Genomic DNA, 19,249 nt, shown 5'->3' on the forward strand with positions numbered 1-19,249 from the left:
ATGGCCAAATGTTTATGGTTTGTCTTCATAATCTGGGAAGTGCCTGAGGATGACAGTGGCCGTAACATACTCTTAAAGGCACTGGAAACCTTTGGTAATTGTCAAAGACCAGAACTCTTACTTGGTGTATCCCAATTCATATTCAGTAAAAACAAATATCATCCCCTGGGGCTTCAAAATATGCAACATTAAATTAATTTAAGCATTTAAAATAATAATGAATTTTGTTTTTCTATCCGAAAGTTTTTTTTGTGTGTGTTTAAAAGGGAAAGCCTCAAGTTTTTTCAAAGGTCCACATGTCTTGGCCTAATTTTATAGCGCTACTCAATGGTAAGCAAATTTTACTTAAGCAGAAAAATTTGCTAAGGTGTAAGCGATTTTACAGGTTATTAGCATCCACCTTGTGCATTCACCATAGATTGTGATGTCATTCATTTTCGTAAAGTAAGCACGGGAAGGTTAGCATGCCTTCTTGTTATGAAATGAAAAACACACAGTAAGCCAAAAATTGGTCGCTAAGCAGCTCCAAGAAGTTAGATCCTGCCCTCTAGAGACTCTCATAATGTTATTCTAAGTTGAGGCTCTCACCAGAGGAGATTCCATTCTTTACTTTCCCAGTTACAATGAATACAATGATTTCAAATTACATCTCTCTCTCTGTTGATTAGGTCTTAACTTGATTTTTTCTTCTTCATATGTGTATTTTGATTGTAAGAGCCTGGAATAAACTGATTTTGCATACTTGGGGGCAAAACTTACACAAGAAATCATTTCCCCTTATTCCAATAAGCCATTTTGCGAGCTAGATTTGAATAGTGTCAAGTACAATGACTTGCTTAGTCACAATGTACCGCTTACATTTTAATTCCTCAGACTGTAGAGACAGTTGCTATGTCAAATGGTTCTGGGCAAGCCTTTGCTTAGCAATCTCCAGATGAGCAAACCTGTGTACCATTGTGGCATACACATCCATTCAAAAAAGTGTTTGGGTGTTCGACGTTTCTTACATAACTACGCAAAAGCTTGCCCCAAAAGGAACTCAAAAACAACCCCCAAACATTGCTTGAGATTGGTTCTCTTTTGCTTCAACCATCAAAAACCACACAATTTCTTAATTATTGGTTGAGTTTTTTTAATTCTTCCACTGCATAAACTGGGTTATTACACAGACACGAAATGCAAACAGTTTTGTCTTCTGGAGTTTAAGTCTAAAGTACAGGTAACTTGCAAGTACTGACACAAGTTTAATTATGTACATGTATTGTGTAGTAACGCTAATATTTATAACTCTTTTTATATATATTTTTTCTCTTTGTACACAAACCTAGCAATCAACATAATGAGTTTTGTTTGTGATGAGTTTTTAACTTAGGTATGACAAAATAATTCAACTTAAAAATGTTTACTACCACACAATTGTCCCAAAGTTATTATCGGCTTATAAATCACCTATTCTCACAGTATCAGTCAAAATGTGAAATAGCACTCTGCTAAAAACCGCTTAGCCGAAAACACACCACAAAAAACATAATAATCAAGAAATTTGCACAACTCTCCGCACATGAGTTTAAGTTAGCCCTCGTACTCTTTAAAACTTCAACTCATTTAAAAAAAATAAAATATAAAAGAAGAAGAAAAAAAAGAGGAAAACAATCCAATAGACCCCTTGCTTAACATCACAAACCCAAACAGCGCCCTCACTGAGGTCAATGAAGACCTATCATTGGCCTAGCAAACGCGAGGATTAATCGTATCTTCAGTTGGGACAAGTAACTCGTCCTATATTAGGATGGGTTCAGAACTAAACTTGCTCCAAGTCCCAAGATTAATCCCAAGTTAGAAAGAGTTTGGTGAAATCAACGACAGGTTCTGAAAAATGCAGTTTCTGATGAATGAGCTCCAACACAACAGTGTATGGTACCCAGTTTCATGGCTTGAAGACAAGAGGCCACAAACACAAGCTTCTACTACGAGCGTAATAATGTTGCACCTGCCTCTTTAAAACTTTCTCAACTCTTTAACGCTACATGTAGATTCGGTTCGCAATTTGTTTGCATATATTTGACTACCCTAAAATTCACTGTACAATACTGAAGACTCCTCTGAAGTACATGTATTTACAGATAAACAGCTTGACACAAAAATTCTTTGAGATGTTATCCACCGATTTCTAATAAATATCTCACCTTACTTTTCTTCTGATTTATCTTTCCTTATTAAATTCTATCGATAATTTTAAATGAGTCTACTACTTAGATTTTTTGTCTGCCAAGCAAGAATCCGCAGTCATTAACAATACGCATCACATGACATTAAGCCTGGTAACCTTAAGCTACTAAAGCACAGTGCTTAGTAACTTTGTGGTGACCAAAGTAGCTGCTCTATGAACATTGTCTAGGACTGAGATAGCGAGGGAGATGATACTAAGACTTTTCTTTCAGAAATGTTTGTTAAAACAACATGCATACATTACACCCTACTGGCATGACTGGGAAGTGAACAAGATCCTTGCCAACTTACTATCCCAGACAACAGAATGATGTTCATAGAACTGAGTTCAGTTCTTTGATGTTCATAGAACTGAGTTTAGTTGTTCATAGAACTGAGTTCAGTTCTTAGATGTTCATAGAACTGGGTCCAGTTCTTTGATGTTCATAGAACTGAGTTCAGTTCTTTGATGTTCATAGAACTGAGTTTAGTTGTTCATAGAACTGAGTTCAGTTCTTTGATGTTCATAGAACTGCGTTCAGTTGTTAATAGAACTGAGTTCAGTTGTTCATAGAACTGGGTCCAGTTCTTTGATGTTCATAAAACTGGGTCCAGTTCTTTGATGTTTATAGAACTGAGTTCAGTTGTTCAGAGAACTGATTCAGTTCTTTGATGTTCATAGACCTGGGTCCAGTTCTTTGATGTTCATAAAACTGAATTCAGTTGTTCAGAGAACTGAGTTCAGTTCTTTGATGTTCATAGAACCGAGTTCAGTTCTTCGACTCTACAAGCAGGAATGTAGAAAACAAACAAATTTCTGTCACAGAAAGACACCTTGAAAACAAGTTGCTTTTATCTCTACGTGCAAGCCCTGTAGGTTAGCATGACACTCCCCCAAGTGCTGCTGTTTAAAATTATTCCAATTTTGGTAGGATTTAATACAGGTATAAATTTACGTACATAGTCCAACAATTATAGTATGTTCGTGACTGCAGAACTCTTGCAAAACATCTTTCTGTTTCTGAGAGTGAAACCACAGTGGTTACAGCCTTGAGATCCTTTCATAAGGTTTATCGCGAAAAGCAAAAAATCAAGAGAGGGCGCTGTTGAACCCACACAAATGTATAGACTATGCGTGTGCGAGTCATGCATGACAACGTAAATCGCATAGCAAACTGCCCCATATGCCTTCCCACAACGCATGCTGTTCTGAATCGCGATAAACCTTATGGTGTGACGTACAACACACTCAGTAAGACGGTTGCAATAACACCCTACCTAGTAAATTGCACAAAGCAGGTGCGCACTAACATTTTGGTTGGCAAAATGAGGGAACAACCTGCTGTTTTGTATGCGACTAAGGGCTGCGTGACGCAGACACCATTGTGCGTCTGTCAAGTGCACATCTCTATAGTCTTTGCCAACCAATAGTGTCTGTATGCATGCATAAATTTAAATAGCATACATAGGACCGGTTTATTGTTACTGCAGTACAGCAATTTTTATCTCTTTTGGCTGTTACAGCAAGACCTGTCCAAGATGTGGACACTCAAACAATGTCCTCACATGGGATGCAAAGTACTCACACAGTAGAGCACAAATGTTTTGCCGACAATAAAAATCTCTCACGTGCTGGTCGTAACCAAGAGAACCGTTTCTGCCATTGTGCAGTGATTAGCCAGTGGTCAATTCAACCAAAACAGTTACAGGCTACGATCGTGAAAACGCACTCCTGGAGGATTCGAGCGCTGAATCCGCACAAAATCAGATCTCACCTCAAAAACAAACAAAAACACTTGAGAATGATTTGGATAATATTTACTTCTTATTACTTTTATAACTATGATTATGGCGACCTCTGCTTAGCCTAGACCCAACAGCATACACAGGAGGGGTACAGATTCTGCTTGCTCACACACACATACATCTACGACAGTCAATGACATCAGAGAGATTTTATGTCCTGCAAGGTTTTTTTTCTACTGTAAGCTTTGTTGCTGGTCGCCCTAACCCCTTCTTGCCACCAATCCACCCAGTAGGGTATGGGGGGTCATGGTTTTCTTATTCTTGCTTCTGATTGGTCTCGAATGTATGCCTGTACATCTCCTCAATAGCGCTACACCATTCCAGGGCGTGGCCATCCGGGTCGATCAAATAGTATAGTCTGTTTGGCTGATGGGGAGACAGAACAAAAAGAGGTTTGTTGATGAGAAAACAAGACACAAGTTCACTTCGTCTACAGAATTCTTCAATTGACTAATCTTACTCGCATTAGAAGAAAAAAACTTACTAAAATAGTTCTAGTTCTATCTAAGCTAGTTCTAGAAACCTACTAAAATAGTTCTAGTTCTATCTAAACTAGTTCTAGAAACCTACTCAAATAGTTCTAACTGGATTTTTACTTCAGATTTAATCAAATGTCTATGGTAACGTGATGTCCCTTGATCTCACTCAATTAATAATTAATCAAAATAATAATATGAACATTTATTTTTCGCGCCCATATCTGCTAAGTTTTGAAGCTTAATGGGCGGTATCAACAATGTAACATATTAACATTCCAAAATGACATTTCAATTACATAACTCAAATCATCAATATGTAAAACGCAAGATAAAGATTTAAGGCTATGCATGGTGGAAAATACTAAGGAAGTTTTGCAGTGACACCATGTAAAAAACTCTTAAGTGAGTAGTGGACGCTCTGAGGAGAGCCGTTTTGTACTGCTTGACCATTTCGGTCAGTATGCTCTGACCATCTTCTGGAGAAGGTCACACACACACACCAAAGTCCAGCACTCTCCAGCATTCTCCAGCAATCTCCAGAAGACAGTCAGCACACACTGACGGAAACGTTGACCAGTACAAACTAACTCTTTTCAGAGCCACCACTACTCACTCAAGAGATTTCTACATGGTGTCACCGCAAACCTTACTTACTTAATAGAAATCAATATGTAAAAACTTTTATAACATTAAACTCAAGATAAGACCTTGGGCTATGCCTGGTGGAAAATACTTAATAAATGAGGCTTGTGGTGGCACCACGTAGACATAACACTCTTAATTGAGTAGTGGACGCTCTGAGAAGAGCCGTTTTGTACTGCTTGACCATTTCGGTCAGTATGCTCTGACCATATTCTGGAGAAGTTCACACACACACACCAAAGTCCAGCATTCTCCAGCAATCTCCAGAAGACGGTCAGAGCACACTGACGGAAACGTTGACCAGTACAAACTAACTCTTTTCAGAGCCACCACTACTCACTAAAGAGATTTTGACATGGTGTCACTGCAAACCTTACTTATGAAATACAAGCACAAAGTATTACAGGTCAAAGGGCAGTAATCGAGAAGAAGGTTATTTATGGCCCTTAAAAAAACCATGGCTTCATATTCAGCTCTAGCCTCGACTACAAGGATCTGTTGGTTATTTTGAAAACATGTCTTTTTGGATTTAAACCAAGCAGATGGAGCCTTTGCTAGAGTCTAAAGCAAAGCTGTGGTTTTAAAAATGGCAAGTATAAAATTTAAACATAATGATATTAACAAGATGGAAGGAAGGGGAAACAGGTCTGGTCCCTTCACATGAAATGATAATAGGAACTATCATCATCACAGTGTATACAGGGGACCAGACAAAGGCAACCACATCATGAAAACATGAAAAGCAAAATCATGAAAATGTCAAATAATAAGATCCACAAATGTGATCAACATCAAGCAATAGAGGATAAGGTATACAAAAATGAATAAGCAATCAATCACAACGATATAAAAAAATATATATATATAAAAAAAATATTAAAATGACAAAAAATTCAGCAATTATGATCCACAAATGTGATCAAAATAAAGCAATAAAGGATAAAGTATACATAGAATATGATAGGGAACCAATCACGTCAGTAAAAAACAGGTAAAATATAAATGTCATAAAAAAGTCAACAATATGATACAAACATGTGATCAAAATAAAGCAATAAGGGATAAAGTATACATAAATGAATAAGCAATCAATCACAACAGTAAAAATCAAGAAGATGCACAAAAGAAAAATATTAAAATATAGAAATGAAATCAGTATAACAATGATAAAATGATTCAGTGCACAAAATAGAAAGCGTAAAACCCAAACTGATAGAACCACAACAATGGAATGTAACAGTAGGGCAGCAAGATATTTGAACAATATAAGTTAAGTTAGAAATGCTTCCCTAAAGAGTGATGATATCCCGACTCTAAGTAATACTTACTGTATGAACGAAGAATGTCTTGAAAGTTTTGACCTCTACTCGCATATGTTGTGACCTACAGAAAAGAGAAGATCATTGAACTCATAAGGAGGGTTTTAATTTTACAATCACTCTTAAAGTAAGTAGCGATAACAACTTTTGGCTAGAAGCCTACATCAGCTTTCAGTAGTATAAAGCCTGGTTCATACTTCCTGCGAATGCAAACAGGAAGCCAATTTTGAGTGACGTCAAAATTTGTGTTGCATTCGCATTCGCAGAAAGCACATGTATGAACCAGGATTAAAGCATTTTAGCTGGTAACCTTATTCTGGTAAACACATTTTTGTTGTGCGAAGCAACTTTTTATGCTTAACCAGCTATATGAAATTGGGCCCTGTTTGTGTTTGCTTTTAGGGTTTCAGAGGTAGCCAACAAGTCCCTGTCTTAGGGCCATGTCACTTGAGGTACTTAATATAGGCAACCATTTCCAGGCAATCTCCAAGAAGAAACGCCATTCACATTTCAATGTTCACCTATCTTTCTTGTTGATTGTAATGCATTGTTTGAAAAGTGACTCATGTGCTACCACAGTGGTCCTGTAGCATGCACTGGAGTTGGTTGCCTCCAAATGTCTGTTAAAAATGCTCTCATGTGACAAGGCCTTTGGTCGTGTTATGGCCCTTTGGTCATATAATGACCCTGTGGTCATGTTATGTACTCACCAAGGTATCTCTCCTTTAAGGACCATGTTCTCTGGATCAATGTAGTACAAATGAGGTCCTTCTGTTAGTAGAAACTGCCGCCTCCTTGCAAACAGACCCTGTGGGTGATATTAATAATAATAATAATAATAATACTGGGTTATTTTATAGCGCTTTACCACACCCCTAAGGGGCGTATCAAAGCGATCAGTATTTTTTCCTTTAAGGTATTGTGGAGCTAAGTTTTTGAAGTATGAGACCCTTTCGATTAACGATGCTGCCAATCAAACCAGGAACACCGGGCGAACCCCTTCTCTTTTTGATAAGTTTACTGGGTTCTTTAACGTGCATTATACAACACGGGACGAACAACTTTACGTCCCATCCGAAGCATCATAGTTAAGTATCTTGTCACACACGTGTCACGACTGAGACTCAACCAACACTCTGCTGATCAGAAACACCAGAGCTTGAGTCCGGTGCTCTAAACCACTCAACCACAACATGGCATGGCTGTTCTACTTACCCTCCTCTTGTCGATCAATCCCATCTTGAGTACCAGGTTACCCTCTACAAACCGGTGCCACTTGTTCTCCCTTCGTTGCTTCTCCAGCCTGGCTGCCCGTTCCTCCTTGGTGAATTGAATGACGTATTTGGGCTTGTTCAGGTCCCGTTGCCTGTTGTTCTCCTCCGGTTGGATCTTGCTCAGGAACTTGTTGAGGGGCGTCAGATCGAATTCGTCAATCTGGAATCAAGTATAAACAGGGATGTGATAGGCTGTTGTAAAGTAAACCTGAACTATGAGCACAAAGCTTTAGGGTGTGAAAGCTTCCGAGTGCTAGAAAACGTTATTTAATACATACACATGTGCATGGTGTAGGCTCCAATTTACTATATTTAATTTAAAGCCGTTATACACTTTCAGAACAGAAAAATAAATAAAGTTCACAGGTTTGCAAATAACTTACAGGGTTTACAGAAGGTAATGGTGAAAGACTTCTCTTGAAATATTTACTTTTGAGAAAACATTAAAAAAATTATCAATTCTTGACATCGAGAATTACGGATTTGTAGTAAACACATGTCATGACACGGTGAAACGTGCGGAAACAAGGGTGGGTTTTGCCGTTATTTTCTCCCGACTCCGATGACTGATTGAGCCTAAATTTTCAAAGGTTTGTTATTTTATATTTAAGTTGTGATACACGAAGTGTGGGCCTTGGACAATACTGTTTACCGAAAGTGTCCAAGGGCAAAAATCCGGAAATTAGACTAAAGTAGGAAGAGTATCATGCCCGTTAGACTTACATAGAAATCGCTGTGTATCTCTTCACCATCGACCACCATGCAGGGTTTGAGGGCAGGAGGCGTCTCATTGCAAATGTTATCCCATTTGGTTCCTTCAAAGAATGGATGTGCCTTCAACTCAGGAAAGCCTCCGCAATCCTCGCATCCTATTCTCTTTAATGGGTCTAACACCTTGACAAAAGGGCAAGATTAAAAAAAAACAACAACAAATAGTTATTAAAGTTGAGCTTTAGTGATTTGAAGGTTTGGGGGTTATGTAACAGCTCTTTAAGGTACATTCATAAATACCCCAGACAGTTTCTCTACTCCTATTGGTGGAGAGCGCGTCACGTGGGGGTGTTTAAATGGTTGATAATGACCAGTGTTTATGACCGGCTGGCTTCCGCGTGTCAGGCGCGCAAGATTATCATGCGGAACACAATTCATAGCTATTAGGAACAGCGCATAATCTACTTCTAAGAGCGCGCATGTAATCTATTTCTAAGCGTGCGCGTGTACACACAACCCACGCGCAACAGATTTTTCACAAAGTTTTTGCAAAAAAAATATTTCAAACCTCGAATATGCAACTGTCAAAGTGTCTGTAATTGTATTTTTTTAATGTAAAAAAAAAAGGGGGCATTTATGAATGGGAATAAAAGAGGAGTGATTCGTTCTTAAACGTCCGTTTAAAACCTTGCAGGGTCGTTGCTGTGCGCTTTATCACACAGCAACTCGACCCTGCCGGCTTTTAACGGCCAGGTAAGAACTCGTCGCTACCCTTTTATTCCCTTATGTAGGTAGGTGCCACGGAGAGAGCGGAAAGCCAGAACCAATATCTTCAAGAAAATTCGCTGAGGTACAGGAAGCCAGTGAAGGGCGCTGGAAAGAAAGGGGCGGGGGTAAGAAGGGGTGTTAGACTCACCAGTAGTCTTGAGACAAGGTCCTTAGCTCTTTCTGGGAATCCTTCAGGGAATTCGTACTCTAGCTTGATGATCTTCTGGAATATCATGTACTCGTTACTGTAACAGAAGAAAAAAAAAGGATCAAATCATCTGAATCACGATGTTGCATTCCAGAGTCTCCTTCAAGTACAGGGCCAAATTTTATGGCTCTGCTTACTGTGACCAAAGGAACAACGTTTGCGGAAGCAGGAAATTCTGTGCTGACGGCAAGTGTATTTCAGGGGTTAGCAAGGAATTTTGGCTTGTGTGCGTGCGTAGTCCAGGTATTCTACGCCTACACAGCTAGCGCAGAAATTTTGCACTTGCCTTGCAAGCAGAGAATGGTGATTTGAAGCGCAGAACTCAGCAGAGCCATGATCTTCGGCACAGGTGAGTTAAGACCGCAAACCATGATTTAGTGTAGTTGCACAAATACATGTAGAATATCGGACCCTTGACCCTGTTGCATTGTGATATTGAGTAAAAATAAGTCCCGACTAGTGTTGAAGTCGCAACTTTTTGCGGCACGACTAGTAGTAAATTTCACTAGTCGCCCACGCCTAGTCCTAATAATTGATTAAGTACAAAGTGAAATGAGACCTTACCTTGCTCTGAAGGGTGGCAATCCAGCTAGAAGTTGATATATAAGACATCCGAGAGCCCACAGGTCAGAACTAAAGGACAAACGGTCAAGATTTAGTAACAAGTAGAAACTATAACTAGTAAACTTGCAGGTACAACCCAATCAAGAATAAATCTCTTTTGGGAGTGTTGGCTTTGAAAAGAGCCGGGTGTGGTCTCAGGTTTACGCTCTGAAAAGAGCCGGTGTGATCTCAGATTTAGTAAAGTCTTTTGTATAGAAAAGGTGCAAAATAGGGGGGCAAAAGGAAGACTGGTTATGAAATGCAATAAAATACAAGAAACAGTGGTAAACAGGTAAAGTTAGAATATACTGGTAAGGGGGTAGGTTGCTCAAGGGTGATTTTACCTTTTCATTGCCGATTTCTCTGTTAGTAATTCCGGTGACACATACTGAGCTGTACCAACAAAGGAATTTGCCCGGACTGTAAAAAGATCAACAGAAAACGGAAGATGAATTTCAAGAGATAGAGAAGAAACAAAAACAATCAAAGAATACTCCTTATAACATACATTAATAATGTTTATTCTGAAAATATGCCACCTGGCCTTTAGCCAACTTCAGCCATTTTACTATCGAAATGGTCCATCCACCATCTCTCCCAAACCAGACCATGCTGTGCAAGAACCACATCAGTAACAATGAACCTGGGTTGATGTGATCTTACAGTGTCAACTCAACCTGAGCAAAAGTGACCAACAGAGGGCTCTCCAATAATTCAAAAGTTAAAGGGGGAACTAAAAAAACCTATCTAATTACTTTATAATTTTGTAACAATACTATGACTCTTAAAACATGTAAAACACTAACAAGGACAAGGACAACCTAATACTTACAGTGTCACTTCCACCTGAGCAAAAGTGACCGACAGAGGGCTCTCCAATAATTCTAAAGTTAAAGGGGAACTAAAAAAAACACTATCTAATTACTTTATAATTTTGTAACAATACTATGACTCTTAAAACATGTAAAACACTAACAAGGACAAGGACAACCTAATACTTACAGTGTCACTTCCACCTGAGCAAAAGTGACCGACAGAGGGCTCTCCAATAATTCTAAAGTTAAAGGGACATACTAATAAAACAAGTTATCTTATTACTTTTTACAATTTTCTTACAATACTATGACTCTTCAAACAAGTAAAAAACACTAATAAGGACAAAAACCTAATACTTCCAGTGTCACTTCAACCTGAGCAAAAGTGAGGAACTCTCCAATAATTCAAAAGTTAAAGGGGCAAAACAACTAAAAACAAATTATCTGGTTTCTTTACAATTTTGTTACAATACTACAACTCTAAAAACATGTAAAAACACTAATATAAGAACAAAAAACAAGTCATGTAAAAACACTAATTAAATACATGTAAGGACAAAAACCTAGTCTCTGAACATACTAGTGTTATAAACAATCCCAAAAACCTCGGCCAAGTAAATATCTGCATTTACAATAACAGAAACCAATTTGTGAGTAAAATTGAGCATAAACAAAACTAAACTAGAGTATAAAAATAAAACCCTCAACCAACTCAGCGTCTACTATAAACAATCTACTTCAAGAGTAATAGACACAGGAGAGTAATTACACAGGAGGCCAAAGGTGTGTTATTTTCCATCTTCAATTATTCAAGTGTTTTCGTCATTATTTCAGTACAGCGAGTTTGGTTGTTGAATTGAAATTACCTACGGTGAATTACTACGCATGGTGCACGTACAGTGCACTGTATTCCATTAAAGGATTCGGGTACCTTTTTTTTCTGACACAAAACGTCCATAGATTTACATTAAGATATTATTGGTAGAAAGCTTCCCTTCAAATATAACTTGCTTAGGTGCTGTATTTTTTTGGTATAGAAATGAGTACATGTACATATACATTATATGTATAAAACAATTTCACAAAACTTATTTTTGTCTCAATCATGTCAGTGAGACAAATTTTTTTAGAAACACCGCTAAAAAAACATTGCTCAGTGATTTCACTTTTTTCTCAAAAAGACTTGACGCCTACTGAAGCTGAAACTTCTGATGGTAAACTTTATTACAAAAGTCTTCATCCACAGTGAGTAAAGGATTCGTGTCATGACCAAAAACACGGACCGCGCAACCAGAATGGAACGTTTTTACCTTTGAAGTAGTTAGCGTCTGACTTTCACTGAATAATGACAATTTTGGTGCGGGCCAAAATCACATGCGATAACTGGCGAGAAACAAGTGACCTAATTTCATTGGCCTAATATACCGCCGTTCATCTACATTTTGAGGTTATCTGGATAGGGAAATTCCTTTTTCAGGCAACCAACTGACTGAAAGAACAGGAAAGGAAACATGTAAGGGAATTTTGTTTTATTTGTCTCGGTTGTGAAAAAACAAAAGTAATTAGGATATCCTTTTGATAAAATCCAAGCGTTTGTTTTAGCACAGTGTGGTTTGTATAAAAACAGCAGGAAAAACTCAGCAAGATCCTGGTTCAAGTTTCATGTGTTTATCTCCAGCGATCCTATAAATTTCAGTGTAGGTTTTTAAAAAAAGCTTTGTATTGCTTGGCTTTGAAAGATTTTCGAAATTTTAAAAAGGAACATATGGAATGCTTTTTAGTAAGGGAAATATTTTGGACTTTTTAAGAAAAAAAAACCTTGAAAGTATTTCCTGTAAAATATGACAGTTTGAATAGTGCAAATGATTATTTAGTGCCAAGATGTTAACAGATGTTTTCCCTGAGTTAACTAAGTTTTTACAAAGAAGGTCATCTTTAGTTTTGTGTTCTACAGAGTTACAAATATAGCTTTCTCCACAAAAAATAACACACAACATTTTTTGATAAGACCTCAGAATGTACACACAGGCATTTTTTATTGGCCACAAACAGCCGATAAAACATTTACCTCTTTCTCTAAAACTACTTTACTTCAAATGGTGTCGTTTCTAACAAAGTTTTCTATTATCAATAGCTCTCAAGTACCCTTCACCAAGTAAGCTTGTATGGTCATTAATTTGTAATATTACCAAAGGTATACCGTCCCTTTAAAGGCAGTGTTAAATTCTCAAAATATTTATTAGCATAAAACCTTACTTGGTAATTGGGAGTATAAAACATTGTGAGAAACGTCTCCCTCTGAAGTGGAGTAGTTTTCGAGAAAGAAGTAATTTTCCACGAATTTGATTTCGAGACATCAGATTTAGAATTTGAGGTCTTGAAATCAAGCATTTGACAGCACACAACTTCATGTGACAAGGGTGTTTATCTTTCATTTTTATCTCGCAACTTCGACGACCAATTTAGCTCAAATTTTCACAGGTTTGTTATTTTATGCATATATGTTGAGATACAGCAAGTGAGAAGACTGGTCTTTGACAATTACCAATAGTGTCCAGGGTATTTAAACATTGACAACAAAACCTTGGTCCATATAAAGACAGAGACCAACAGGCCTGTATGCTTCCTTTTTGAAAGGACAGGGCACCAAGGCATTTCCTTCTTTAGTAAAGGGCCCCCTCTATGAGGAAATTGTTAATTGCTACTGCACAGCATTTCAAGGGCACCAAGGCAATGACCAGGGGGCATGCAGGCAATCGCCTTCGTTGCCTCCATGAAATATCAGGCCTGGACCAAGATTTGCTTTAGCTACAAGACTAGAAGAGTCAACCAACACAGGTAACCAACAAGTCTCCGTCATTGACCTTTTGCTTGACCACCAACAAACAATGGTGTCCTTCCAAAACACCGGCAACAAAAATTACATCGTATTACATTTTCCATCCACAGTGACTCAGACACTGTCAAGCACTTCCATGACTTTTAACTGACCGATGACCGTCCCACTAAGAGGTCAAGATTTTCCCTGACGTATTACAGCTCGGAAGGACAGGTCCTAAAACAGCCCTAAAACTCCCAGACAGATGTCTGCTTCATTATTGTTCAAATACGTAGACATGGACCCTCCCTTGACTTTTAATTGGCCCAGTTACCATGAATTAACATCAACAAAACTTCTCTAGAAAACGGATCAAATTTATGCCACTTGGACCTACAGTACAACAGTCACCAGAACACTTTCAAATGTTGACAATGTAGATCATCATTTCGTGTAAGGATGACCAATTAATATCAGCGATATTATTAGGAAATTTGAGCAAACAGTCTAACAAACTTGAAGTTTATAACTTTCAACTTTATGCCGGTTTTATTGAAGCAGGTTTTCAAGAAGCTCCCAGATTAACTTGTTCTGTTTGTAAAGCTTTTCAGCACAAAAGTTTTTCTAAGCACAGCCAAATTCTTGCTTAGCAGTAATTGGTCGGGAGCCATAACAAATGTGTTAAGTGATATCTTTCCGCTGAACAGCTCCACAAAATAGGGCCCAGCATGTGGCTTAAAAAGTTGGGGCCACAAGCGTGCTCGAAAAATCAAATTTCACAGCACAGATAATAATACAGTGGAATCATGCAGAGAAAGTGTCTCCAATATCTCACCTTCCTTTGCATTTTCATCAAGGATCTTGACCGTTCCAAAGTCCGTTATCTGTATATGCATATCCTCATTCAACAGGATGTTTTCTGGTTTCAAATCTCTGCACAGGGAATGAAAACACACAAAAAAAGTGTCAAGAACAATATTTTCCCTTCTGATTCCATGCCTTGTTTGTGGACAAAAACAAGCTCTTGTTACCTGATAAAGAATCCTTGTTTATTTCTACTTCTAACAAAAGTGATAGTGCAGTGATAGGACAAGTAGTACATGATAAACAACAGTTTCCATTTTCAACCACATATGATTAGAACAGCCTTGTCACACTTAAAGGCAATGGACACCTTTGGTAGTTGTTTAGGACCAGTCTTCTCACTTAGTGTATCCCAACATATGCATAAAATAACAAACCTGTGAAAATTTTGACTCAATTGGTCGTCGAAGTTGTGAGAGAATATGGAAGAAAAAAACACCCTTGATGCACCAGTTGTGTTCTTCAAGATGCGTGATTTCGTGACCTCAGCAGTTAGCTGAGGTTTCAAATTCAATATTTTACTGAGAAATTACGAAATTATGTCTCTTCAGAGGGAGCCGTTTCTCACAGCCGTTTTAAACTTTCAAAAGCTCTCCATTGCTCGTTACCAAGTAAGTTTTTATGCTAACGATTATTTTGAGTCATTACAAAAAGTGTCCAGTGCCTTTAAAGGAAGCTTTAGAGGTAATTTCAAGGTAACCCATAGCATTGCATGTAATACATTAGATTTGTAGGTATTTCAACCTGTGACCTCCAGATAAACCTGCTGGTCTTCTACCCAACTGTGCCATCTACCCCTAATGTTGATGGTCTCTCTTAAATATCACTCTCTTGACCACTATTGCTAGTACTCAAAATAATTGTCGATAGTCTTAAACATTATGAGAAACATCTCCCTCTAAAGTACACTGTAACACAGTTTTTGGTGTATTTCTCACTCAATCTGATCTGAATTAGGGTGGCTCAGTTTGGTAAAGTGCAGGTGTGGCAGGAGATTCTGTCCCCCAGAGATTCGGTCCCCCCCCCCACACACCCCTATATGGCGAACTGTGTACAAACTTCTTCTGAGTAATAGCGCCCTCTTTTGAATCATACTCCTACAGCTCTGAGGGAGACTGAATCTCAGCCGGACAGAATTCCCTGGGACACCGGCATGTTAATCAGGAAGTCGCTGGTTCAAATCCTTGTTCAGTCCAGAAATACTGTTCTGATTGTTAGTTTTATGGAGTTGAAGATCCTCACCTATGTATAATGCCCATATTGTGTAGATACTCCAGGGCTAGTACAACCTCAGCAGCGTAAAACCTTGTTGCGTTTTCATCAAACGAGCCGAGCTTCTGTATGTAGGGTAGAAGCTCTCCTTTCTTAGCGAGGCTCAGACCGAAATCTGACAGCGGCAAAGTTAAGGAAAGGTTCCGGCAATTTGCAGTAGGAAATTAATTACTCTTATAATTTAAATGCTAAGTATTATTATTATCGCTGTTCTATTTCTTCTTCATTTATTTATTTGTTTATTTGGGGGGTTATAAGGGAAGAAAGATTGGGTCATGAAAAATAAAAGGAAAAATATACAAAATTCAAAACAACTAAAAGATGTGAAATAAAATAAAAGAAGTGAAATAAAAGGACAGTGATATCAAGTGAGAAAATGTTATCACAAGCCTGAACAACTTTGTTTTGTCGGTTCTCCAGTAAATTGCCCATTAGCCATTTTTCTATGGCCATTCACCTTTGCCCTGAAAACAGAATAAACAACCCCAGTAGTCAGTGCTTAACTCCAGCACCACAACAAACCTTGAAGAAAATGTACAGAACAGCTGTTTATACGACATTGTAAATTGTAGGTTTACTTTCTTTCTTATCGATGGTGTGTTGTGGGGGGGGGGGGTAGTAACAAACCTCTGAAATGTCTGGTAACCTCAGCTGACCTTTAACGGCAGCTCGACTCAAACCACATGAGAAATCAAAAAAAAAAAACTCAGAATTTATGGAACTATTATTATCCTGCCTCTCTCCTTGGGAGGTACCATTTTTCCAGGGAGGAAAACAACAAAAGAAGACAATAAATCAACATTAATATCCCAAACTGGCTTACAGCAAAACATTCTGGAGCCCCTTTCACACGAGAGCAATTTGGAAAGGGGTCCTCTGCCAAGTTGTTGCATAGTTGTAAAACTTCACAAAATGTATGTGGAAGGACAACAACCTTTTCTACTGTCCCAAGTTCTCTTGTAAAACCTAGTCAGACATTGCTACATTTTACAACCTTGCCAAAATGAAGCAAGGGACACCAGTTAAATTGCTTAAGCCTAACATCAACAGTGTGGAGTAGGTCTGTCCCCTCCCTCCCGAGTTCTAACCACAACTCTGTTTTATTTCCTTCAAGTGTTATTGAAGCCCATCCCACTACTAAGATTTACTGTCTACCATCCAAGGCAACGTGTGATGGTCATATTTCAGGGGGGACAGGTATTTAATAACAATAATACGAGCAGCCAGGGAATCTGGGATCCTCTCTCTACCCTTGGATTGAGCGGCTAAAATAGAGCATGTACAAAAACAGGATCAAGGAACAGAGCAGCGAGGGGGGGGGGGGGGGGGGTAAGGTTGGTTCTAGGAATGTAAACCTAGCATTCTTGACCCAGATTTGTAGAATAACATCCTGGTCAGTTCGCTGTGGTTCAACAAGCAATGTAGCTGGTTTATGGAAGGTTGGGAGTCCAATAACCACTCTTTTCATATCAAATTTGTTTTCTGTTTTGTTTTTTCCCCTCTTTTTTTGTTTAGGGGGGGGATAGAATGGTTGGTTTAAATTCCTGAATGTAACAATGGAGACTTGCAAATTGACAATAATATGTTGACAACATTTTACCACAAGATACTGTTACCATGCCTCATCAAATTTCAATTGTACAATTGATTTGGCAAATGGCCAGAGTCAATGTGAAAAAAGGGAAAACAAGATTAAAGGAACGTTACAGAATTGGTAAGAAACAAAACTCGTAAAGATCACAGATTTACATAAAACTTACATGGTCTAATGATGATGATAGTAGAAAACATCCCTTGAAATATTTCTGTCTGAAATTTCATATTTGATGAGAAATAAATAATCTAATTTCGCGTATGGAGATTATCGCTCAGTGAGCATTTTATTCATTTTTGATTTGGCATCGATGCAATGCAAAATGTGTAATCGGTTTTTCAGTATTCTCTCGTGACCCAGATGGTCGATCGATCTCAAACTTCTACAGGTTTATGTATAAAGTGGATTACATAGAGTGCTTACACTGCCAGCAACTTCTTTGCTAGCAAAACCAATTCTGTAATGTTCCTTTAAAAGAAAAACCTCTGGTGATCGAAAGCTGAAACATGAGAAAGGTGAATCAACAAATAAACAAATGCAACAACAGCATTTGTGCGCTGTACTGAAATACAGACAGTTTTTCATCATTTAGTTTCCTGGAAATGGATTTCCTTTTTTTACTCATCTTGACTGAATGATTCCCTCTGGTGGTTAAACTACTGACTGCTTGTACTAATTTTAACATGTAGGCAAAGACTTGTACTTCTTTTAATTGTTGGTTTTTACTAAAAAATATGTACAATAGCAACGGTAATATTTGTTATAACATTCAGCAAACAAAATGTTCCCTTTTTTATTTAACAAAGAAGTCCAAGGTTTGAAAAGAGTGGACTTTCCGAAAAGTCACCATTTAGACTGGGAACAATCCATTAAAAACCTCTTTAAAAAATGTAAAATATTTAGTTGTCCACATCTTATCCAAGAATCATAATTTGACTGCGCATAGAGAAACTCTTCATTTAAGAGAAATAGATTGTTATCATTTTGCTCCATGAACCCCCAAAACACATCAACCTGTGAAACCCATACAGGCTGTACACAGTTTGAGTTAACATATGTATTTTGTCATTTTAACTGAACCAAATAACTTTGATAACATTTATTAAAACCTTAACCCTTCCATCGGAAAAATCAAAGCTGACAAGACTCCCCTCGACTCCCTTGCTTTCCTTTCCTCTTTGTTTGTTTGTTCGTTTGTTTGGGGGGAGGGGGGGGGGCTTGGGTAGGCAACAAAACATGGCAACTAAGCAGAGAGTGGACAAGCTAAGCAGCTACATACTTTATACATGTAGGTCAGATGTCGAAGGTCAAAAGGATACAGAGCTTGTCTTTATCTTGAAATGTAAAATACAACTTGACAAAGAACGGATGGTCCAGTTTGCTCAGGACTTCTCTCTCTCGCATTACGTACTTCTCTTTCTTCTCCCGAAATATATGCCGCTTCACCAAGACTTTGACTGGAGTTGGAAAACAAAAGTACATGTAGTTGCATAATTTCATGAAAAGAAAAGATACATATATTAGAGAGTAATAACAATACATAGCAACTCCTTTTAAAGACAGTGGACACTATTGGTAATTGTCAAAGACCAGTCTTCTCACTTGGTGTATCTCAACATATACATAAAACAACCAACCTGTGAAAATTTGAGCTCAATCGGTCGTTGAATGTTGCAAGATAATAATGAAAGAAAAAACACCCTTGTCAAACGAAGCTGTGTGCTTTCAATGCTTGATTTCGAGACCTCAAATTATAAACTTGAGGTCTCGAAATCAAATTCATGGAAAATCACTTCTTTCTCGAAAACTTCGTCACTTCAGAGGGAGCCGTTTCTCACAATGTTTTATACCATCAACCTCTCCCCATT

The 19,249-nt window shown here is 38.1% G+C and overlaps 1 protein-coding gene across 2 annotated transcripts in view; it reads right to left on the minus strand.

The window, feature by feature from the left end:
* Positions 1–252: 252 nt before the first annotated feature.
* The window catches only part of LOC117292240 (3-phosphoinositide-dependent protein kinase 1-like), a 44,167-nt gene continuing 25,170 nt past the window's right edge, over positions 253–19,249 (minus strand). For both annotated transcript variants that reach the window (XM_033774221.1, XM_033774220.1), the window contains exons 4-14: positions 18,701–18,838; positions 15,758–15,902; positions 14,487–14,584; positions 10,363–10,438; positions 9,980–10,048; positions 9,356–9,452; positions 8,452–8,622; positions 7,670–7,888; positions 7,165–7,262; positions 6,464–6,518; positions 253–4,380 (exon numbers count right to left, since the gene is read on the minus strand). In XM_033774221.1, the coding sequence (XP_033630112.1) occupies positions 4,270–4,380; positions 6,464–6,518; positions 7,165–7,262; positions 7,670–7,888; positions 8,452–8,622; positions 9,356–9,452; positions 9,980–10,048; positions 10,363–10,438; positions 14,487–14,584; positions 15,758–15,902; positions 18,701–18,838 (1,277 nt within the window). In that variant the 3' untranslated portion in view covers positions 253–4,269. The remainder of the gene's footprint in view (positions 4,381–6,463; positions 6,519–7,164; positions 7,263–7,669; positions 7,889–8,451; positions 8,623–9,355; positions 9,453–9,979; positions 10,049–10,362; positions 10,439–14,486; positions 14,585–15,757; positions 15,903–18,700; positions 18,839–19,249) is intronic.

Source organism: Asterias rubens, chromosome 7 (assembly GCF_902459465.1).
Source record: "Asterias rubens chromosome 7, eAstRub1.3, whole genome shotgun sequence".
Classification (NCBI taxonomy): Eukaryota; Metazoa; Echinodermata; class Asteroidea; order Forcipulatida; family Asteriidae; genus Asterias; species Asterias rubens.